This window comes from Triticum dicoccoides, chromosome 6A (genome assembly GCF_002162155.2).
Source record: "Triticum dicoccoides isolate Atlit2015 ecotype Zavitan chromosome 6A, WEW_v2.0, whole genome shotgun sequence".
Lineage (NCBI taxonomy): Eukaryota > Viridiplantae > Streptophyta > Magnoliopsida > Poales > Poaceae > Triticum > Triticum dicoccoides.
The window spans coordinates 42,746,632-42,770,607 of record NC_041390.1 but is presented as its reverse complement, the minus strand read 5'-3'; the positions used below and the strand labels follow the sequence as shown (position 1 = coordinate 42,770,607).

At 42.9% G+C, this 23,976-nt stretch overlaps 2 protein-coding genes and 1 non-coding gene across 6 annotated transcripts; 1 reads left to right on the top strand and 2 right to left on the bottom strand.

The window, feature by feature from the left end:
* Window positions 1–7,404: 7,404 nt before the first annotated feature.
* TRNAA-AGC lies at window positions 7,405–7,477 on the bottom strand. The gene has a single exon. It is a non-coding gene; the product is annotated as a tRNA-Ala (tRNA).
* A 101-nt stretch (window positions 7,478–7,578) lies between these two features.
* On the top strand, window positions 7,579–12,578 carry LOC119314557 (methyltransferase-like protein 23). 4 transcript variants are annotated; one of them, XR_005152353.1, is made up of 9 exons: window positions 7,579–7,728; window positions 7,880–7,984; window positions 8,272–8,358; window positions 8,460–8,510; window positions 8,606–8,699; window positions 8,790–8,874; window positions 8,961–9,124; window positions 9,218–9,302; window positions 12,489–12,578. XR_005152353.1 is itself a non-coding variant. In XM_037589262.1 (8 exons), exons 1-7 carry the CDS (start codon window positions 7,579–7,581, stop codon window positions 9,115–9,117), a joined length of 729 nt encoding a protein of 242 aa, XP_037445159.1. In that variant the 3' UTR covers window positions 9,118–9,124; window positions 9,226–9,543. The 4 variants fall into 4 exon arrangements, 3 of the variants coding, with proteins under 3 accessions (XP_037445159.1, XP_037445157.1, XP_037445158.1); XM_037589262.1 differs by lacking the exon at window positions 12,489–12,578 and having other exon boundaries at window positions 9,226–9,543; XM_037589260.1 differs by lacking the exon at window positions 12,489–12,578 and having other exon boundaries at window positions 9,218–9,543.
* On the bottom strand, window positions 9,757–15,134 carry LOC119314558 (probable glucuronokinase 2). The gene is made up of 12 exons (XM_037589263.1): window positions 14,774–15,134; window positions 14,532–14,681; window positions 14,191–14,379; window positions 13,974–14,090; window positions 13,723–13,883; window positions 13,368–13,606; window positions 11,964–12,012; window positions 11,488–11,614; window positions 11,341–11,411; window positions 11,183–11,255; window positions 10,365–10,487; window positions 9,757–10,176 (listed from the first exon to the last, which is right to left on the bottom strand). The coding sequence occupies exons 1-11, from the start codon at window positions 14,990–14,992 to the stop codon at window positions 10,374–10,376; spliced, it is 1,509 nt and encodes a 502-aa protein (XP_037445160.1). The 5' UTR covers window positions 14,993–15,134; the 3' UTR covers window positions 9,757–10,176; window positions 10,365–10,373.
* Window positions 15,135–23,976: the final 8,842 nt, after the last annotated feature.

Here is a 23,976-nt window from a genome sequence, read left to right as displayed (position 1 = left end):
ATCCGAGTCAACTAGGCCGTGTCCGATCATCACGTGAGACGGACTAGTCAACATCGGTAAACATCTTCATGTTGATCGTATCTTCTATATGACTCATGCTCGACCTTTCGGTCTTCCGTGTTCCGAGGCCATGTCTGTACATGCTAGGCTCGTCAAGTCAACCTAAGTGTATTACGTGTGTAAATATGGCTTACACCCGTTGTATTCGAACGTTAGAATCTATCACACCCGATCATCACATGGTGCTTCGAAACAATGAACCTTCGCAATGGTGCATAGTTAGGGGGAACACTTTCTTGAAATTATTACGAGGGATCATCTTATTTAAGCTACCGTCGTTCTAAGCAAATAAGATGTAAAACATGATAAACATCACATGCAATCAAATAGTGACATGATATGGCCAATATCATTTGCTCCTTTTGATCTCCATCTTCGGGGCTCCATGATCATCGTTGTCACCGGCATGACACCATGATCTCCATCATCATGATCTCCATCATCGTGTCTTCTTGAAGTTGTCTCGTCATCTATTACTTCTACTACTATGGCTAACGCTTTAGCAATAAAGTAAAGTAATTACATGACATTTATGTTGACACGTAGGTCATAAATAAATTAAGACAACTCCTATGGCTCCTGCCGGTTGTCATACTCATCGACATGCAAGTCGTGATTCCTATTACAAGAACATGATCAATCTCATACATCACATATATCAATCATCACATCCTTTTGGCCATATCACATCACACGGCACATGCTGCAAAAACAAGTTAGACGTCCTCTAATTGTTGTTGCAAGTTTTTACGTGGCTGCTATAGGTTTCTAGCAAGAACGTTTCTTACCTACGCCAAAACCACAACATGATATGCCAATTTCTATTTACCCTTCATAAGGACACTTTTCATCGAATCCGATCCGACTAAAGTGGGAGAGACAGACACCCGTTAGCCACCTTATGCAACTAGTGCATGTCAGTCGGTGGAACTAGTCTCACCTAAGCGTACGTGTAAGGACGGTCCGGGCCGCTTCATCCCACGATGCCGCCGAATCAAGATAAGACTAGTAACAGCAAGTAAATTGACAATATCGACGCCCACAACTGCTTTGTGTTCTACTCGTGCATAGAAACTACGCATAGACCTAGCTCATGATGCCACTGTTGGGGAACGTAGCAGAATTTTAAAATTTTCTATGCATCACCAAGATTATTCTATGGAGTCATCTAGCAACGAGGAAGAGGGGAGTGCATCTACATACCCTTGTAGATCGCGAGCGGAAGCGTTCAAGAGAACGGGATTGATGGAGTCGTACTCGTCGTGATCCAAATCACCGATGATCTAGCGCCGAACGGACGACACCTCCGTGTTCAACACACATACGGTTGGGAAGACGTCTCCTCCTTCTTGATCCAGCAAGGGGGAAGGAGAGGTTGATGGAGATCCAGCAGCACGACGGCGTGGTGGTGGAAACAGCGGCGATCTTGGCAGGGCTTCGCCAAGCTTAGCGAGAGGGAGAGGTGTCACGGGAGGGAGAGGGAGACGCCAGGGGCTAGGGTACCGCTGCCCTCCCTCCCCCCACTATATATAGGACCCCTAGGGGGGCGCCGGCCCTAGGAGATGGGATCTCCAAGGGGGGGCGGCGGCCAAGGGGGTGGCTTGCCCCACAAGCCAAGTGGGGCGCCCCCCACCCCTAGGGTTTCCAACCCTAAGCGCAGGGGGAGGCCCAAGGGGGGCGTACCAGCCCATCAGGGGCTGGTTCCCTTCCCCACTTCAGCCCATGGGGCCCTCCGGGATAGGTGGCCCCACCCGGTGGACCCTCGGGACCCTTTCGGTGGTCCCGGTACAATACCGGTGACCCCCGAAACTGGACTTCCTATATATAATTCTTCACCTCCGGACCATTCCGAAACTCCTCGTGATGTCCGGGATCTCATCGGGGACTCCGAACAACTTTCTGGTTACCGCATACTAATATCTCAACAACCCTAGTGTCATCGAACCTTAAGTTTGTAGACCCTACGGGTTCGGGAGACACGCAGACATGACCGAGACGACTCTCCGGTCAATAACCAACAGCGGGATCTGGATACCCATGTTGGCTCCCACATGCTCCTCGATGATCTCATCGGATGAACCACGATGTCGAGGATTCAATCAATCTCGTATACAATTCCCTTTGTCAATCAGTACGTTACTTGCCCGAGACTCGATCGTCGGTATCCCAATACCTCGTTCAATCTTGTTACCGGCAAGTCACTTTACTCGTACTGTAATGCATGATCCCGTGATCAACCACTTGGTCACTTTGAGCTCATTATGATGATGCATTACCGAGTGGGCCCAGAGATACCTCTCCGTCATACGGAGTGACAAATCCCAGTCTCGATTCGTGCCAACCCAACAGACACTTTCGGAGATACCCATAGTGCACCTTTATAGTCACCCAGTTATGTTGTGATGTTTGGCACACCCAAAGCACTCCTACGGTATCCGGGAGTTGCACAATCTCATGGTCTAAGGAAATGATACTTGACATTCGGAAAAGCTATAGCAAACGAACTACACGATCTTTGAGATATGCTTAGGATTGGGTCTTGTCCATCACATCATTCTCCTAATGATGTGATCCCGTTATCAATGACATCTAATGTCCATAGTCAGGAAACCATGACTATCTTTTGATCAACGAGCTAGTCAACTAGAGGCTCACTAGGGACGTGTTGTGGTCTATGTATTCACACATGTATTACGATTTCCGGATAACACAATTATAGCATGAACAATAGACAATTATCATGAACAAGGAAATATAATAATAACCATTTTATTATTGCCTCTAAGGCATATTTCCAACACGATGGTATTGTGAATTGACACATATGCATATTGAGAGAATTAGAATTAGTGGTACTGAATATGAGCATCATGTATGATGTATAAAGGACGTAAGCATGGTGACATGTTGAGATGGCTTAACTACATGTTGAGATAATTAGAGTTAGCAAGAATTAGCAAAATCTTTTCAAAAAGATGATAACACAAATCATGATGAAGCGTCAAGATGTAACTAAAACAACTATCATCAATTTTTCATCCCTTCCCCCGACATGTTATTAAAATTATGAAATTGGTCTCTCAACTCCCATGCATAATCTCTCCTTGATTCCTAGTTTCCCCTAATCGTGGGGTGAATTTAAAATCCCTTATCCCTTCAGTTCTTATTCCCTATTTCTAAATACTTCCAACCAAACTCGTTGTTATGTAAATGATAGAATCATGGAAAAAGAAAAGCATGTGAACCTTTGACACATACTGCCAATCAACTGTAACAAATCACAGGGGGGGATGAAATTTATGTTCCTCGAATACTTTTGGTCAGATCCGGGGTGTTCTACAGGCTCTTCTTACCTTTCATTATCAAGAACGACAATCTACTATGCAGATCGCGACCGCCAGCTTCTTCTCGTCTACATTGACGACTTCCCAACCATTGAATCTACAAGCTCCTAGGGTTCAACAAGTTTTCTCCGCTGATACGGCGAGCAAGAGGCGGCAACGAGCTTTGCTCACAGTGCCTCGCTGGTGGATGAATGAGAAAGATACTTCAGCACCCTTAGAAACTTGGATGTATTTTACAATTTATGTAAGGGTGTTTTGTAAGGGTATGTGATACTTAATATATGGAATTTGGTCATTCCACAAAATAAATGACATTCATGTTCTAACTGGCATATATACTGGTACAAATTAGGGATTTAGAGGTAGTTCTACAACACATCCTTTAGGCAATTTGAACTTTTTGACTCTACTAGTTGGAGCTAATACTCATATTATTGGAGGTGATCTGGTTGTGTGCTTTAGAAAACTAAATGAAAGCAATGAATACCTAGCGTTGACAAGTATCAAGTATCTTAAATAGAGCAAACAGTTATGGAAAACATAGGCATGGGGATGAATATGGGGTTGTGGCATGAATCACATCAATATATAACATAGTAGAAACGATAAACTATGGTTCCTATCTCATGTTCTGTCACTTTTTGTAGGCATGTATTCCGTATGTAGTTGAATGTGCTTATTTCTAAGAACTTGCCCAACAATATATGTACTATCCTCCCATGTCATTGGGGTCACAGTTGAAACTAAGGGTAATTAAGGTGTTCTTTTTACAAACAATCAGGCCAATGCATTAACACTTTATGAATCCACGAGCTCCTCAAATTAAAGGCCCCCATTGATATCCCGTCATGTCACCTTCAGGGATCGCCGGTTGAGACTATAACATGTGCATACAACTTCCATGAATAACTCAAACATATAAACATCATGATAACATATAGGATTCATGTGAGATCATACTGATCATACCATACTAATATGCATTGAGCATAACAAAGTCATTGCAACATGAACTCAAGAACAATCATCATATCATGGACCAAAACCCTACAGATCTTAGCACTATTACATGATTGGCATAATCCAATTTCCACACATCTCATGTGCCTACAGGGAATTATTTATACATGGATGGAGAAAACATGTTGGAGACGATTAAAAGGGGGTTGATGGAGTTGAGGCGAAGAATCACACACTCTAGAGGTCCCTCCAAACGGCCTCTCACGACAAAGAATAGCAATGGCAGTGACTCTTAGTTTCACACAAATATATATGGTGAGTTGTAAATACTTGAAGCAATGGTTGATGGTGACTTATAGTCGGAAGGAGAGGCAGAGGGGAACCCTACAGGCCCCACATGGGTCACACACATGACCCCCTCCTTGGACATGTAGCAGAGGTGTGTGGGTCCCATGGGCCTCCTTAGGGGTCCACCTCTTGCGGGTAGCCTTCCCTTTCGATGACTTGCAAGAAAGTATTTTTGTTGGATTTTCCCTATACTTTTATATCTGCACAATAACAAATGCCATTTTGCAATTCTCCTGAAGACATCATCTGTCCCATTAGTTTTCATTCAATTTAGAAAGTCTATAGGGAAAGCCTAACAAAAATGTTCAAAAAAGTATATACGTTTAGAACGTCTCACTGGCTTGGGAGTCGCAGGGCTAAATGTCAATAGTAGGCACATGATCTTCGTAGTGGAGGTGCTGGGGAGAGAATGAGGGAGTGGGACTAGCATTTGAACTATGAGGGAGATACGTTTCCTTGAAGTTGGATGTTTTCAAGTTGGCATTATCCTAAGTGGTGGATAGAGGGAAGCGCTTAAGCAACTAGGGCAGGCTATTTCTCTATGGATAATGTGTATAATAAAAAAGAATTCTTGAGTCGGTTCACTGAAAAAATCGATTGACATATTTTTTGAGTTAGTTTTCAAATAAAATCAACACAGGTGGTTTCTATTGGTGTTAGCTGAAATTATTTCAACCAAAACCGAATCCATGGACCGATGGCAAAACTATGATTTCCACATATGGCAACAAATGATATGTACATAGAAGCAAACTAGCGTCGCATGACACACGTACACACATTAAATTTAAGACACTATCAAGTATATTGTCATGCACTCGATTTTTTCCTGTTGGATATGTAGCTTGCATAAAACGAATAATAGGGACTTTCACCTTTTTAATCAGCTCAAACCAATCCAACTAACCAATACCCTTATGTGAACTGAACGTAACCCAGATGGTTAGATTCATTGTGATGAAACTAATCTATTATGGGTTTAATTTTTAGACTTGGCACATGTGCTCACATTGTTTCGAATATAATTGTGATCTTCTGGCAATGTTCTTTCAGCTCTGTGGTGACTTTGTCAATACCAAGAATTACCCGTTCAGATTCTTCTTTTTCTTCACGAACTATATCCACGTTGGATTTCATTCGTTAAGCGTAGAAATTGATGCAACCGTGAAATTGCAAGGGAATAAAAGGAAGAAAATAACAAATAAGGACGGTTGTAAGATAGAAAAGGAGAAGATGTGTTGAGACAACAACAGGGCAAGCATCGAAAGGAAGAAATAAATGGAGGGCCATCTTCTTACAACGTCCTCACCAACGGGAAGTTGCACCATAAACACCACCACCGTAGAAGAAGGGCTCATAAAACCCAAGACCAAACAATCTGACCACACACAGTTGAAAGGCAACAAGCAACCGGATGCACACCTGGATGAAGGGCCACATACAGTCGAGGTTACAACACAACAATGATACCCACCAACAAAATTGATGGCCATCATGGAGTGGAGTCCACACCCGAATTGCTTTGCTCTACACACCCACCACCGTGATTGCACAAGGCAAACTCTAGCACCTTCGGGCCACGCTAGGAGACGATATCAATAGATAAGAGGCAGAACACCCACACCACCACAACTGAACAACTCGTTCCTAGATGACGCCAAGCAGAGAGGCTCCAAGTCGATGCCCCCAAGGAGGGGAGCGGCGCACAAAGTGTTGCCATCGACGGATTCATATGGATCTGTGGTTTCTTCCCCGGAGATTCACAAACCAGGACGAAGTGACATAGCTCTATCAAACGATGCCACCATGGAGGTAAGCGACACTAGAAGGTTTCACAATCGTTAGTTCCGGCGAAGAGCTAGAATAGAGCTTTTGCCTGGGATGCCACACATCACCATCGATTGCGCCGCCCAAAATCACACATATCAACATTTTTGCCACCCCAACAATCTAACCCTGCACACCACTAGATACATATCATAGCAGTGGGCACCGAAAAGTATGGTCGAAAGCTGGATTTGGACGAAGGTGGCAAAATCCACAAACGCCGGAGCACGCAACAATAAGGAGCCACGCACGCCCATGACAAAACCTCCACCCATTGCGTTGCCTCCACCTCCAGCAAGCCAACAGTCCGTCGCCCGCTCACAACACCCCACCCCCATGCCAGAGTAAGTCGCGACACCACAACCGTCCCAAGGTCACCACCCTAGGTTCCGAGCCCCCCTACCACGGGGGCTTGTCCCCTTTGGGAATGAGGCCCACTAGCACCGCAGACGAGGCCGGCGACAGTGATGGCAAGGGTGATGAAGTAAGAGCCCAACCGCGGCTAGGGTTTGGAGCCCTCGGGTCTCCGGAGGAAACGGCATGGGAGCGAGATGAAGCGATTTCTTACTTCTGCTTGCATAAAGATCCTCCAGTTTCTTGACAGTGCTTATAAGGAAAAGGATGTGTGATGCATGCTATCATCGGCGTTTTATTGTGTTTATATAAAAACAGGACATCTATTTATATCAAATTGGTGTTGCCTGCCTTATCGTTTGTACATACTGACTGAGCTACTGATACCTTTTTGAGCTCTGCTAAAATTATGTTTGTACAGAGATGTGCTTTGTAAGTTGTAACTAACTTAACACCTCATCCATAAAAAAAACACCTTCGCCTCCCCACAACCGGAGTGAAAAAAAGAAGTTGGAGAAGTGGGGTATCGATCCCCATACCTCTCGCATGCTAAGCGAGCGCTCTACCATCTGAGCTACATCCCCGTTGTGTTGATGTAGCACCTCACACCTTTCATTACTTCGATAGCATACGCACTACATATATTTCCCGGCCTGGCCTGCGTTTTCCCGACTTCCGCAACGCAATGGACTCTGCTTCCGCTTCTGCGTCCTCGTCGGAGGCGGAGGAGGAGCCCGGGCGCGCTCCGCCGCCGCGCATGACCACGGTCTCGCGCCACTACTTCGGCGGCGCCTCTGCCGAGAGCGACCACGACCTCCGCGTCGACATCGTCGAGGTTCGTCCGTCTCAGCTCGTGGATGCAGCTCAGCCGTTCGGCGAAATGCGTCTGCCACCAGGACTGGTGCACGGATGTCTTCCAGCGATAATGCTATCTTTCTTCAATTTGACTGCCTTGACAAACTGCATGCTTATCAACCGGTGTGCAGAACATAGAGGAGGATTACGGGATGTTCGTCTGGCCATGCAGCGTCATCCTCGCGGAATACGTGTGGCAGCAGAGGCCGCGCTTCTCCCGCTCCAGAGTTGTCGAGGTACTAATCATCCTTCAGATTCTCTACAGAACAAGTTCCAGTGCTTAACATAGGGTACTTCTCCATGCTTGAGCTTTGAAAAGGTCCTTATTCTCTGTGTCGGTGCAATTCACATTCCTTTGTCGTGAGTTTTTTTGTTTGTTTGGATGGAACAGCTATTTTTCCATTCTGCAACTTGAAATTTCTCGGCATTGCAAGTGTCGTTCTTATTTTTCATTTTTTGTTCCGCAATAAAAGGATTTATTGATTATTTTTATGCTTTTCTGATTCGTGTCTATGGCTTACAGCTTGGTGCGGGAACCTCGCTACCGGGTTTAGTAGCTGCAAAAGTTGGAGCAGATGTTACGCTGACAGACATTGCACATAATGCAGAAGTTAGCTCAACCCCATCCCGGCTAAACCTTCTTTTAGTTTTCAATAGTACTTATTGATGACTCAATGCTTATAGCTTTCCGCTTTCGTTGGCAATGAGCAGGTACTGGACAATATACGGCAAATATGTAGTCTCAATAACGCCAACTGCACGGTAAGCTTTGATCTGAAGTTATTATTTGTTACAGGTTGCATCCTTCGAAAGCAGCTCTACTTTGTGCAAGTAGTAACTCATACTTAACCATGCAGGTATTGGGACTTACTTGGGGAGATTGGGATGAACCTGTGTTTGATTTGCACCCTGATATTATTCTCGGAGCCGATGTGCTTTATGATTCAGCAAGTAAGCTACTCATCTACTCTGATTGACTTGCATTCTTGTCGCTTTGTCTGAGCTACGTAAGTAACATACCGCTGCATCTATTTTGGTTAGAATTTGACGATCTCTTTGCGACGGTTACCTTCCTCCTGGAAAATTCTCCTGGGGCAGTGTTCATCACCACATACCACAATCGCAGGTTCCAAGAAATTCTTCAGCCTTCTCCACTTGATAAAATTCCTGGGAGCTACTGCCCTAATATATTGGCTCGATTCTTTTGCGCAGTGGTCATCACTTGATTGAATTTTTGATGGTGAAGTGGGGTTTGAAATGTTTGAAGCTTCTGGATGGTTTCTCTTTCCTTCCCTCGTGCAAGGCTGAATCACTACACGGAAATATTCAGCTAGTGGAGATCACACTTGAGAAGGAAAAACCAAAATGATCTTCAGGTAATGAGGGCATATTAACTTCATGTTATTGATCTGATAAACATAATGCTGCATCTGGTGTTCAGGATGGCTCTTTTTCTTCATGTGTTCCAGCCTTACAGGAGTTTTATGACAGCACAGACAACAAGGACCTGGCAATGGGTTGTTTGGGCCTTCACTGCACATGACTGTACATTAGGTAACTCAAGAAGCTCATGAAATCATCCACAAGGAATTTAGTCTGAAAGGATTTGTTTATTTTTAGGGAAACATTCTCGTTTTTTCGGGTTTCGTCATTAATTGAACCAAGCAATAGCTTTGGCAAGCAAAAACACAATCTTTCTGTAGGCCCAACTGATCATAATCACAAATGTGTGTTGCTTGTACATTCATTGGTTGAAGCATTGCCTTGTTTAAATTCATGAATCCACCTTCATCCATGTGTTTTGGAGTTGTTCCTCTTGAATAGTACAATAATCTAATGTGAACCCTGTATGCTTAAATCTGGAGGAGCTTTTGTTTCAATAGACGATAGAAAATGTGTTGGTAGTTATCTCTGGAACTATTGTGATTTCATAGCATATGTAGAACAAACAATTAAGGAGAGCAGGAGGGGAGAAGAAAGGAAGTCGGGAACCAGGTAGAATTACAAATGAATGAACTGTTCTGCCTCCGAACTCCCGACAGAAGAAATTAAGCGAACCTCATACAATGTTTGTATCAAACTAACACATTCATTTCGCAAGCATTGTGTGGGGAGACCATCAAGCTATACAGTCACGGAGTCAAGCACATAAGCTCTCTATGAACTTCAAATGATTTCAATTCCAAAGCTTGTTCTGCAGTTCGGTAGACTATTAAGTTTGAAACTATCAGAATAATGCGTCCACTAAATTGTCAGAAAAGCCAACAGGCTCAGCTTCAATATCATGCTGGTAAAGATGCAGTTATCTCGAGCTGGCTCTCCGATTCTAAAAAAAGAATGGCATCTGTGTGCGAGGATCAGGCCAAGAGACCTGAGCTCCGGCTCTGAATTGAACGATGAATACACAATTGGCCAGCATGAATTCCTTCTGCAGAGATAAAAAAACGAATCAGATGTGCATGCACGTGCGACAAAAAACGATGCAAGAAAATAGGGTTTGTTATGAGCATTTCAATGAAATTGATAAGCATGCATCAACTCAAATTCCGGAAACACGCTCGTCCAAGTTCATCGCTGTCTTGGAAAGCAAAAGGGTGTAAAATTATCACTGACTACCTTTTGGTGTCAGCAGATTCCTCTCAAGTTCTTGTACTCCTCAAAGCTAAGAAATTTATCCTTCACTTTGAGCCAGTCAGCTGGTTTCTGCATGAAGATTGCTATGTATCCTTCTCTGTCGGCCTACAAATGAAAAGGAAAAACCATGTACTGGTCAGAATATGGTAACGATTGTCGCAGAAGTCAAGGAAGGAGTGGAAATTTGAGGGATTGGGTGGGTGAAGCATTTGGGTTAAATCATTGCGGGAGAGTACGCCTTTTGCATCTTACGTTCTAAATCAAATTTCTCCTTAACTAATGAAATATTCAAGCAAACAAATGTGCACAATCAAAATGTTGTTTGAATCCACAGACTCTCTTGTCTCTTCACAGGCAAGGTTTCATCAGGCACTTCTGGACAAAACATGAAATACTTCAACAGAGGTAATGGAATAATATATATTACAAAAGTGCAAGCTTATCCATGTTAAACTGATTTTTTTACTAGAAACATGTTAAACTGAAATTCGACAAGATATTCCTCTCGAGGTTGCACTCATGTTTCGGTGCTATTCAGTACTCACTTGGGAACAACACCGACAGTGAGTTTACAAACAAAAACTAACTTAAACATCTCTCCGATACGCATGGATCATAAAGGCTGGACCAGAAAACTATCTTCAGTAAGAGACAATCGGTAGCGGTACCAACCAACTAGAAAAATATAGGTGGTTCAATTTATGCATGTAGGCGTCACCATTGCTACGATATGCCACCGACAACGACAAGCCACACTAATAGCAAAGCATCAAAAGTGTCCTTCTGATAGAGGTACTTACAGAGGTATTAAGCAGATCGGGTTGTTTCATCAATCTATCATTAATCTCCAAAAGCTGCCCTTTCACGCAACACCTATGGAAATTGGACGTAGACAACACTTCAGTGTAAGAATACAATGACGTCAGGCATAATCAATTGCGAGATCTAGCGGACCAACCTCACCACAAAAGTTTTATCCTTTGTGCAGACTTTACATAATGCTGAATTTTCTTGCAAATGTTGTGCATTCTGTAATAGGAAGCAGACATCAAATGATTCTGCTAATTAATCAATTAAACAGAGAACACACGTCAACTCAAATTACCCTTTTGCGTTTCCCTGTGACTTTTATCTCACTGCGATCTGTCTTCCCAACATTGAAGTCAATAGCAGTTATCCCCCCTTCCTCTTTCAGTGCAACATGGGCTGGAGCTAAACCAACCACGCACAACCTAAAGTTTAAGGAACATAAGAAACCAAAGAGAATAAATTTCCTTCCTAATCACCAATGTCATGCCGCTAAGCAAAAAAAAGAAGTATTGGCATGTGTCGACTAGAGTTGCATTAAAAATAAGTAAGCGACATTAAACAATGCATCTGTCCGAAGGCAAAGATCACTACATTGATATTATCTGTGCATACATTGAGCAACTTTTTTCCACTGCCTAGAAATAACCCAGCTTCAGATAGAACTAGTGAATATGCAAAGTTCACCGGAAGACCATTTATTGTCGCTAATCATGAGAAAGCCAATTTTGACCTGTTTAAGTTCTCAATAAAATAAAAATAAAATAAGCCTACCCGTTTGGATGTCGGTACACAAACTGGTCATGTCCTGGGTTGAGATAATCTGCCAAGAAAACGAGAAGAGATGGGTTAGACGACTGAAAGTAAGAGTTCACGATTTAAGTTTAACCATTTTGGTTACATTTGACAATAGGCCATTGCAATAATTTGTTAACCAAAATTACAGCACCACAGTGCAGAGTTGCACACACATAGACACAAAATACGTTCCAATTTTCTTTAGATATTTTTCAAGAAAGAAAAAAAGGCATTATTCAGGTGGGGATGGATAAATTCTTTGATTAAAAAATTTAGTAGCTGATACTCTCACAACAACTTTGTAAACCATGTAACCAGTTCAACATATGCACAAACAATCAATTCTAAGCACTACAGAAAGATTAGAGCTTCCGGCGCCAAAGAAAGGAAGCAAGCTCCACTTGAGAAGTGAGAATCTAATACTCCTTCCACTCCAGAAATCAAACGCTGCCAATAGAACAGAGCTCTAAGCTCAGAATCTTCCATGTACATCATTTACAGGAGCAGCAAAGCTGGAGTCTTTCTTTTTACCGGCGACGAAGTAGCGCGCGAAGTTGGCCTCGACGGCGGAGGGCGGGGCCGCCGGGAGGCTCCCGGCGTCGGGCGCGATGAGGGCCCGCGTCTCCTCGTCGAACGAGGCGGCGTCCCGCGGCGCGTGCCCGTCAACCTGGGGCGCGCATGCCGCCGCGTCTTCTCCCGCCATCCAAGCTTCTAGCTGCTGGCTCCTCCGTCCGGCGGCCGCTGCGTGGAGGTGGGGGAGATGGCGTCCGGTGGCGGGCGGCGGCGCGGTTTGTGCGAGCGTGGGAAGATGCTGGAGTGGGACTAGCGTGGTGGGCTTGGGTTTGTGCTTGGGGGTCTCCGTGCCAGCGACTCGTGGGCTGGGCTGTTCGCGTGGGCCGGGCCTCAAGGGTCGCGTTGAGAGAGGCCCGGTTTGTCCCTGGCGCTGGCCAGCGTGGAGCCACCGGGGACCGTAAGCAGAGCTGAGCTGAGCTGAAGCTGGAGGGCATCCACCTCCAGCAATGGAGGAACAAGATTGATTGGTTCTGACCAACTGACAATGAGATCATCGGTAAGAAAAGCAACCTTTTATTTTGCATGCATCAGCATGATGATACATCAGTGTTCCACTTACACCACACACACAAAAGTATGATGAAACAACATGAAAAACTCATGTGATCCTGTGATGACTCGAACAAATAAGAAAAAAAATGGACTCCTGTGGTGACAGCAAATTGCATGCTTGCTATGCTCTTGTCTATTACCCCGTCCCAAATTAGTTGTGTCCGGATACATTTGTATCTAAACAAATCTAAGACAACTAATTCGGGACGGAGGGCGTATATTTGAATATATGAGATCCTTTTGGCTACTGATGACTTGATAAGCTTGCCAGCTCCTCCTTTGTCAGTGCCGACGGGGCGACTTCAATCTGCTCCACCACGAAACCAGCCTCCTGGCACGCCGTCTTCAGGAGCTCCACCTGCGCATCACCGTCTGGGCAGAGGGCCACCACCGCGCCCCCACTGCCCGTGAACTTCGACGCGGCGCCGACGCTCCTCGCTACCTCAACCATCTTTATGTTCAACTCACCGAGCGCGTCGTCTCCAAACATTTTCCTGCGACCAATTGTGCACGACTAGTTAACTGGAATAGCTTGTACTGCTGCACAGATAAATTTCATACACGCGTCGGCTAAATTCTGTTCTCTAAGCCTCGTCGGCATCGGTCTCACCTCCGCAGATCAAAGTTCCTGTTCATAAGCCTCGCGAGCTCGGCATAATTCTTCTGCAACAACGCATTGTGGCCATCATACGCGAGATGCGCGACTTCTTTCATGGATGATATTACGAACTCGTCGCCGTCGAGCCACCTTTGCCTGACGCTGCTGTGGACCTAATCAGTCAGACAAGGTTCAAATGCAGAAATCAGCAAGACTGTTCAAGCAAGAAAAAACGATGTGATTTAAACTCAGCTTGAACAAACCTTGCCCGAGTCACTCGGGTTCTCGGCGTAGATGAGATACAGAGGGGGGAGCAGATCAACGTCCAGCGGCGTGTACACTCCATGACCCAGCTTATCCATATGCTCCTGGCTAAAATCCTGAGAAGCAAAACACAAAATCAAAAGATTCAGCAAAACAGAGCAACAGGTGAAGGTGAACATGGTTGCATATACAGTATATGGCTGCCACGCATTATACCATGTAGACAAGGCCGCCGTAGACCTGCGCGACGCGGTCCTGGAGCCCGGCGACGATGCCGAGCTCCTTCTCGGCGTTGAGGATGAGGCTGGGCCGGACCTCGACCCCGATCCTGTCCCTGACGCCGTAGAAATCCAGGAGGCAGCTGAGCGCGGCGCAGACGATGGCGCTGGAGCCGGAGAGCCCGGCCTGTTGGCAGCAGAGGAGACAACAAAACCAACTCTCAACGGCCAGCGTTGGAAAAGCGTAAATCTTTGGGGGATCTGAGGGAGGACGGGTGTGGGGGACCTCCCCGGCATGACGAAAGTACGGACGGATCTGAGGGAGGATGGGGGTGGGACCTGGCGGGGAATGTTGGTGTCGTACGAGAGGGCGAAGTTCTTGTCCTCCAGGGCGATCCCGCTGTGCTTGCAGTGGTCGTGGAAGACCCTGCAGATCGCCAGCAGCAGCCGCACGCCGCCGTAGTAGCCGCCGCCGTCCAGGCGCTCCACCTGCAGAAGGATCGGTTGGAATTTATAGAGAGATTGATCGATCTGGAAAAACTGACGCCGATTAATCTGGAAGAACAGAGATTGGCGCTTACGAGGGCGTGGAGGGAGGGGAAGGCGACGAGGTCGTGGCGCGGGTGGGGCTGGACGAGGAGGTCGTCGGAGGCGCGGAGGCGGACGGTGGCCCAGAGCCCCGCGACGGCGAAGGAGACGGCGCGGCCGCCGTACACGTCGCTCGGGTTGCCGAGGAGGCCCACGCGCGCGTACGCCCTGCGCTCCATCTCCATCTCCTCCTTCTCCATCACCACCACCATCACGGACGCCTATCGCCGCCGCCGATGATCCGGCCGGTGGGATGGCGGGGGGTGGACTGATTGATAATGGCCGGATAACAGCGTCAGCTAAGCAATGGAGGGCCCAGTCGTGGTCACTCGTTTCCGTTTTGGACACAGGCGTTGTTGCTCTCGTCAGCTAATTAATATCCAGGGGTTGGGTTGGGCTAACCGGATAACGGCGTCAGCTAAGCAAGGCGTCAGGTTGAGGTTGAGGTTGGTCAGTGGTCACACGCCACCGCTTTTCCTTTTCGGAAGCCAATGCCGCACGAGTCGAGTGTACTGTACCCGCTGGAGTTTGGCAGACTGCTCTACAATCTCTGGAGGAAGCCTCCGTTCTACTCCCTCCGTTTCCTCCGTTCCAAAATAGATGACCCAACTTTGTATACATATACTAAAATTAATACAAAGTTGAGTCATCTATTTTAGAACGGAAGGAGTACTACTAAGGGTCTGTTTGGTTTTAAATAAGTCATCAACTTATAAAGTCGATGTATGCATATACTAAAATTAATACAGAGTTGAGTCATCTATTTTAGAACGGAAGGAATACTACTAAGGGTCTGTTTGGTTTCAAATAAGTCATCAACTTATAAAGTCGAAAAGTGAAAAAAATGGGCTTACTTTATCAAACAGACCTAACTTATAAGTTACCCTAATTTATAAGTCATAAGTTGTTTCACCCCAACTTAAAACTTATAAGTCACCCCCTTTTTGCGTGGGTCCCACCACTTTTACATAAAAACAAGGTAGGAATGTGTGGTCAGGTGACTTATAAGTCAGGTGGCAACCAAACAGACATGACTTATAAGTCACTGTTTTTAAGTCACCTGACTTATAAGTCAGGTGACTTATTGAAACCAAACGTGCTCTAATCTCTCCGTCCCTCTCAATTATACACTCCCTTCCTAAGTACTCTCTTCATTTCAAATTGCTCGTCGTGGTTTTAGCTCAAAACAGTTTTAGTATAAAGTTGAGAGTATGACAATAGCGTATTTTATTTTTACATGTGATTTATGCTGCGTATGTGCCGGCATGACATGTGGGTCATAGCTAGCTGCATGTTTAACCAGTCCTTGCCGATGTGTACAGGGGCAGAATCCTTTGGTCACGGCGTGCATGTACTAGAAAATAAAACTACTCGGAGCATAGGCGAGCTGAACGTACGTTTAAGTTCTCTAAACTTGGCTCTGGTATTCGGTTTTTTCTTTTTTTGAGTTATTCTAGACTTTTCAAGTTCAATGATGTTTATTTAGTGGAAGGAGATCTTTTCGTCGACTACTAAGCGGCTATGGTGACTTTCGTCAATCTCAAGATGTTATGTCGGTTCAGTATCTCAAAGGTGTTCATACAGATATGATGTGTGTACATATGCTCATACGGATAAGTGTATGTGAGTATATGTGGTTGTATTGTGTTTAAAATAAATAGAATATGCAATTAACTGATTATTTACTGCTCCTTTTCCCAGAATCGCAAGTGACATTTCACGGTGATCGCCATGTTCAATTTTGACTATGATTTTCGCATGTACTACATCTACAAACAAGTACATAGAGGAAAAAATATTTTACAACACAAAATACCTCTGTAGAAGTACATATTGTCATTCGAAGTTGTACATTGAAGACCGCGAAACTTTGAGTATGCCTTGCATAGAGGGAGGGAGTTTTGTGCTGCAAGGGCAGGACGGAGGGGGTGGGGCGGGGGCGACGAGGTCGTGGTGCGGCGGGGTTGGACAAGGAACTCAGTGGAGGGACACATTGCCATATCCAGAGGAACCCTGGATTACTCCGTTGGAAATATCTATGCTTTCTCGATTTGTCGTATCTCTATCGTTGGCAGTGTCACTCTAGGAATTATGGTCTCTCTTTTTTTCTTGTCGGGTCGAGATCATGGAGAGTCAGCATCACAAATAGGGGTGGAGGCCCAGCTCCATTTTCATTCAAATTAAACAAAAAGAGTGACAATGTAATTTTTTTTAGTACAGTGACAATGTAAGGTACCCCGCAAAAAAAAAACCTATAAGGTTAAGGTGTTCAGCTATCATGTGGGTATACAATTTCAGCCAAACAGTAAGATACAGTGCACTCAGCCAGCCAAACATAGACAAAAATATCAATGCAAAGCTGGAAGAATCTGTGTACATATAATTTTACCTAAATGGCCTTTAATAGCGATTAATTAAATCTTAGGCACTTTCAAAACTTACCACAAGCGGTCGCGCGCAGTTCTTTCCTCTTTTTTTTTCACCTTTGTGCACAAACACTGCCGAGAAAACCATCTCGCAAGGACGACACTACTGTAAATGGTAAAATATGAAGAAAGAAGTAAAGTATCATCGAAAGCATCCTAAAAGTGACCATACCCAAAATCCAACACGCTACAGACCATGTCGGCAACGATGAGACACCACAACGACCATCTAATGTTAAACCAAATAAATTGCACATGCATGAAAATCAATTGGAGCGCGAATGGAGCTATGCCATCAATTTGTCGCAATGACTATTTCTTTTTCATTCTTTTTGAAACACAGGACAAACGCAGATGCCCACATACATACACATACTGAGCTGAAACAATATCTTGAGACTGATGAACTCACTAAGGACGCCTTCGTAGTCGACGGGAACGTCTTCTCTCACTAAATGAACATCGCCTGAATGATTAGAATAAATTTAGAAAAAATACGAGCATTAGTGCCAAGTTTAGGACTTAACTCTAATAGGCTGGTTGCACCACGAGAACCACAGTTCGTGAGGTAGCCAATGGTGATCCTATTTAGCGCATAGGTCAGGAAATGACGAGGTATCGCAAACCCCCACCATTTTATGCTATGTTTTTCCTTTCTGTTTTTTCCATTTTCGTTCTTTCTTTTCTTTCTAGATTTAGATTTTTTTCTTCTTTTCCATTAATTTTTGGTCCGGATTTTTTGTTCCAAAATTTGAAAAATTTCTAAATTAATTGTTTAATATTAGCAAACTTTAAAAAAGGGTGAAAATATCTGAATTCGTAAGAAAAATTGAAATTTATGAACATTTTAGAATCTATGAACGCTTTTTGAATATAGGGTAATATTTTCGTAATTGGTAAATATTTTTTGAAGTCTATACATTTTTTTAAAAATTCATGATTTTTTTGAATTCATGAATATGTTTCCCAATTTAGGGGTAATTTTTAATTTAACAGGCGGTTTTTGAATCGATGAACCTTTTATTGAACTTTGTGAACAATTATTGAGTTCGTGAAATCAATGTTTTAAACCCATGAGCATATTCGAATTTTGCAAACTTTTTCGAATTTATCAACATTTATTGGAAATCTTGATTTAAAAAGAAATGCTATAGTAGCGATATTTAGGTAAAACCGACTTCAAACAAGTCTAGTTTCTTCAAGAAACTAAAAACTAATTTCATGCCAGGAAAAAAATAACCTAGTAAGTGAGCTGGCCTAATAGCATGCACCAACGTCTGCGTTTGCTCTCTGTCCAATGCGGTATTGTACTGCTCCCTCTGTCCGAAAAAACTTGTCCCAAACTTGTCCATCAAATAGATGTATCTAGCACTAACTTGGTGCTAGATACATACATTTGCGGGACAAGCTTTTCGGGACGGAGGGAGTACAAAATACAGATTGCCGGCTATGTGCCGCCCGAAGCATGGCCCGCAACTAGCCTAGTGGTCAAGCCCAGTTACGACATGGTCTTCTCATGCTTTCGTCATGCATTTTTTATATATATATTTTCAAAGTAAAATATATATATATATATATATATATATATATATATATATATATATCATGAAAGTAAATATAGTAAATGTAGTGTAAAATGACCACGCGTCTTTTAGAAAATGTGTCTAACATCCAAATAAAGTATGAACATCTTAAAAATGTGCATGGACATTTAGGAAAATGTTATATGATCTAAACAAACTCTTTGTGTAATTCCAAAAGAAAAAAATTGTACCATTAAAAAGATGTACACTACATTTAGAAAAATGTTCACACATTACAAACCAAATGTGTCTGATATTTTTAAGAAATTGCTTCTACAATGTGAAAAAAAATGTAAAAATAGTTTCAAAAAACCTTTCATATCATGCAAAAATTGTTTGGATCTATATTTGAAAAAAAATGTGTACCACCTATTAAGAAAAATGTGAAATCATGTATTTATTTTTTTTAATATATATTATAAAGATTTTACATATATAAAAAATATACAATATGTATGAAAAAAGACATTAAAACATATGTTTTTGCAAAAATGCAGACAGAATGTACAACGGTTATGAAACATGTTTCAACGTGTATTCAAAAAATGTTCAAAATAATTATTCAGACCTATTAATCATGTATTTAAAAATGTTAAACTTGTTTAAGAAAATGATTAGATGTATATGGAAAATTACAATATGTATGAAAAAAGGCATGAAAAACAATATTATAAAATATAATAATCATGTATTTGAGATATGTGAAACGTGTATAAAAAATGTTTTGTATACAAAAAAGTATAATTTGTATGGAAAAGTTTAATATATGTTGAACAAAAAAATGAAAATAAAATAAAAACCCAGTAAAAACCGAAGAAAAAACAAACAAAACCTAAGATACCTGAAGAGAAAAATGGTAAAGAACAAGAAAAATGAAAACGGGAAACCCCGAGCAGAACTGTAATACAAACACTGGAAGAACAAAACAAAATACGAAAATCGGGGTGCTCATAGCGCTCGCAGGTCACGACCTAGTCGTTCGCATGTCCGCTCGTTTCGGTCACTCGCTACACTCGTTCAATTCTCTCAGTCGCAAGCTCCCTTGTGTTTTGTTTTCCCGCTTGAAAGGACCCATGTCTCGGTCGCTCGCTTGCTCGCTAAAGTACTCTCTTTTTTTTTTGCGGGTGACTAAAGTACTCTCTTTTAAGTAGTAGTACTCCCTCTGTAAACTAATATAATAACATTTAGATCACTACTTTAGTATTTTAAATGCTTTTATATTAGTTTACGGAGGGAGTACTTGCTAATGTTTGCGAGATTGTGCAAAAAAAAAACTGTTAGTTCAAGCGATTGGCTATGTTATTCTTGTCAATTTTAAAAAGTTTATGAGTTTAAAAAATGTTCTTGGGATTATAAAATAATCATGAATTTACAAAAATGTTCATGAATGTGAAAAATGTCAGTGAATTTGCAAAATGGTAAATAATTTTATAAAAATATTTATGAATGTAATAATGTTTTCACTCCTTTGACTGCAACCTGTAAGTTGTTCTTTCACCTGCACCAGGCCACGAGCTCTTGGTCTTTGTCCAGGACAAAGATATCACAATGGTGGAATAAGAAAGTGTACGCTGGCGATCGAAACAAAGGAAAGATCAAGGCGAAGATGATACCTGGGGTCAAATAAGATGGCCTATTTAATAAATGTTCATGAAAAAACATTCGAAAAATGAAAATACGTTTGTGGATTTAAAAAGAAAAACCATTGTTAATTTTAAAATGGTCAGTAATTTAAAAACTGCTCGCTAATTTTTAAAAAATGTGAATATGAAACAAATGTTAACATGTTATTTTTAGAAAGTGAAAAGAGGAAAAATAACCAAGTAATGAAAACAAAATAAAGAAAGGGGTAAAATGGAATAAAACCGGCGAAAAACACAGAGAGAGAAAACCAAGAAAACCCAAGCAAAAAAATGATGAAACTAGAAGTTTCCCAAAGTTGAAACCCCCCACCTACAATGCATTCTCTACATGGGCCGGCCTGTTATGCTCTAGTGTGTGCACTGTCTTCCACTAAGGCACTATTTGAGGACTTAATTTGCTAAAAAAAATTGAGGATTATTCACCGAATAGGATTACCGCGCAACATTATTTCATTTCCCCATTGCCACTTCATACCATAAAGCTCAACCGTTTTCCCTCCGACGAGCACTTGCGGTACCGACCACTGCTTCGACTATGTTCCATCTCCGGTAGCGTGGGCTCCTTCCCTGCAGATTCTACTTCCATTTTTTGACTGTGGTGCATTGTCATCTACTCGTTCTCCATCGACCACAGCTCGATCCAAATGCAACTTTTACTCTCCACGGGCATCGATGCTAACCCCTCCACTAGCTGAGGCAGTTTACTTTATTTTGCAAAGATAAAAAAAAATCAAGCTTGGTGTCAGCGGCACACACCACTTCTGCACTTGGGTTGGACAGTGGGCCACAAATCTCGGCCTCGGCCTGCTCAAGAGATAGGGCTGCCACTACAAATACGAGAGATTGCCTGGAGGCTATTCTAAAAAGAAAAGATTGCTTGGAGGCTGCCTTGGAATGGAAAGGCGGCTCCCGCCAAGAACCTGGCTTGATTACTCTGTTCATTGTCTTCTTCTCTCTTCTGCCTTGTAATTCACGACTTGTAGCCAGAACAATGGTGATTGAGTAAATATACTCCCTCCGTTCCCAAATATTTGTTTTTCTAGACATTTTAAATGGACACAACATACGGATGTATGTAGACATATTTTAGAGTATAGATTCACTCATTTTGTTTCGTATGTAGTCACTTGTTGAAATATCTAGAAAGACAAGTATTTAGGAACGAAGGGAGTAATATACTGGGATCTTAACACTTGTTTACGGAAGCTTGCCATTTCCCTCGGTTGTTGTACCCTGGCGAAGTGATCGCCAGCCTAAGAACATTAGGCTGCCGATCAGCACTAGCATGTACTCCCTTCGTTCATAAATATAAGTCTTTTAAAGATTTCATTACATACTACATACAAATGTATATAGACATATTTTAGAATGTAGATTTACTTATTTTGCTCTGTATGTACTTCGTAGTGGAATCTTTAAAAAGACTTATATTTAGAAAAGGTGGGAGTAGTTGGTATGTTAATGGATAGGACGGCAAATTTTATCAAAATGGCATGGCACAAAGGAGATATATTCCCTCCGTTTCAAATTACTTGTCGCAGGTATGGATTACTTACTCCGTTTCAAATTACTTGTCGCAGGTATGGATTACTTACTCCGTTTCAAATTACTTGTCGCAGGTATGGATGTACATCCATACCTGGGCAAGTAATTTGGAACTGAGGGAGTACATGCTAGAATTCAAGATTGTTGACTTATCATCCATAAAGATGACCATCTTCGATTATTGCCTAAAGAACCTGCAAACACTTCCGAACAGTGACAAAACAGAACTCCAAACAAAGCGCTTAGCTCCCCTGTGTCCTACAAGTGCAGATGGTTAGTTATATGTATTCACAAATTAAGAGTACTGAATCCATGAGGAATTGAGTAATGCCTGCAAAATGTTTGTTGATCGTCGATCCGAAGCAACATAGTAGTGTAACTTATAACAAAGGAATAATCAAACTACACCAACTAAAGTCTCTATCTCTACTACTCTCTCCGTCCATCCCCTTTTATCCATTTTGATGGCAAGTATTTTTGGACGGAGGGCCTAAAAGGAACATAAGGTTCCCTCCCCCTCTTACGTTGACCCCTTTCGTCCCCCTTCCCCTCCCCGCATCGCTCCTCCCACCCTAGGTTGTCGTTCCTGGTTTTCTTTTCCCCGGTTTTTTCTCAAACCGATTTTGGTGCGTCAAGAATGGAAATCCGTAACCCGGCCCACTCCTCAGTCGCATTCCCGTAAGGGTTTCCATGCCTCCAGAAAGGCGGCGGCGACCGCTAACACTTTCGCCAAGGCGTCGGCCATGGTGCTCCCCTGCGGCAGGCTCGAGGTAATCAAATTACACTGTAAAAATCCATTAAAATTACATTGGAATTAAATGGGTAAATTACACTGAAAAGTACACTGTAAATACAATCAAATAACACCGCAGAAATCTCACTCAAATCACACTGGAATTACACTGTAATTACAATTGAAATTGCACTGGAAAATAGCGCTGGAAAAAATGGGTAAAAATCACAGTGGAATTACACTGTAGTTACACTGGAAATAGCACTGGAATTAAATACACTCGAATTACACTGTAATTACAATTGAAATTGCACTAGAAATAGCACTGGAAAAAATGGATAAAAATTACACTGGAACTACACTGGAAATAGCACTGACACTGGAATTACACTGTACTTACAATTGAAATTGCACCGGAATTAATGGGTAAAAATTACACTGGAATTACACAGTAAAACTGACATAAAGTTACAGTGACATTCTGGGAAAATTACACTGTAATTACAATAAAAAAATCACCCCTAGAAGCAAAAATACAACACTGTCTATGACAACACTGAAAGTGACTGACCAAACAATTGACAACACTGAAAAGGAGCACAAGGAGCCAAATTTCATTGGAATATATAAAGAGCTAGAGCAGGAACATTAACAACTAGCATAAGGGCATGATCAGGAAGCATCAGGGAGCATGGCAGCATGAACAGGAACATGAGCTCGGCATCTACAAGTACACCTACGGCATCCCGCTCATCTACCAGTACACCTACGGCATCCGCACCAACATGAACACGATTCCCGCTCAACTACATGAACATGAGCAGGTACAAGAGCACCTATAGATCGGCCTCTCACCTATAGAAACATGAGCACCTACACGAACATCTACAGAAAATCCACACGCTGCATCTAAACAGACAAAAAGGGGAACAAAACAACCACAAGCCGCCCTCCCACCTACAGAAAATCCGCACAAAACAACCACAAGCCGCCCTCTCACCTACAGAAAATCCGCACGCTCCAACTACACAGACAAAAGGGGAACCACAACAATCAAAAACCCTACCAATCACACCTACCAACGGCTGCACCAGATGGGCGAGAGGTCGGCATGAACTGACCTAGATCTGGAACGAACAAGAGCAGAGCAGCACAAGCGCGCGACGGAGAGAGAGAGAGAGAGAGAGGAACAACCAACCGCGACAACCGGGGAGCGAAGAGGAAGGGGAGAGAAATCAAGCTCCGGCGGGGGAAGGTCGCCAAATC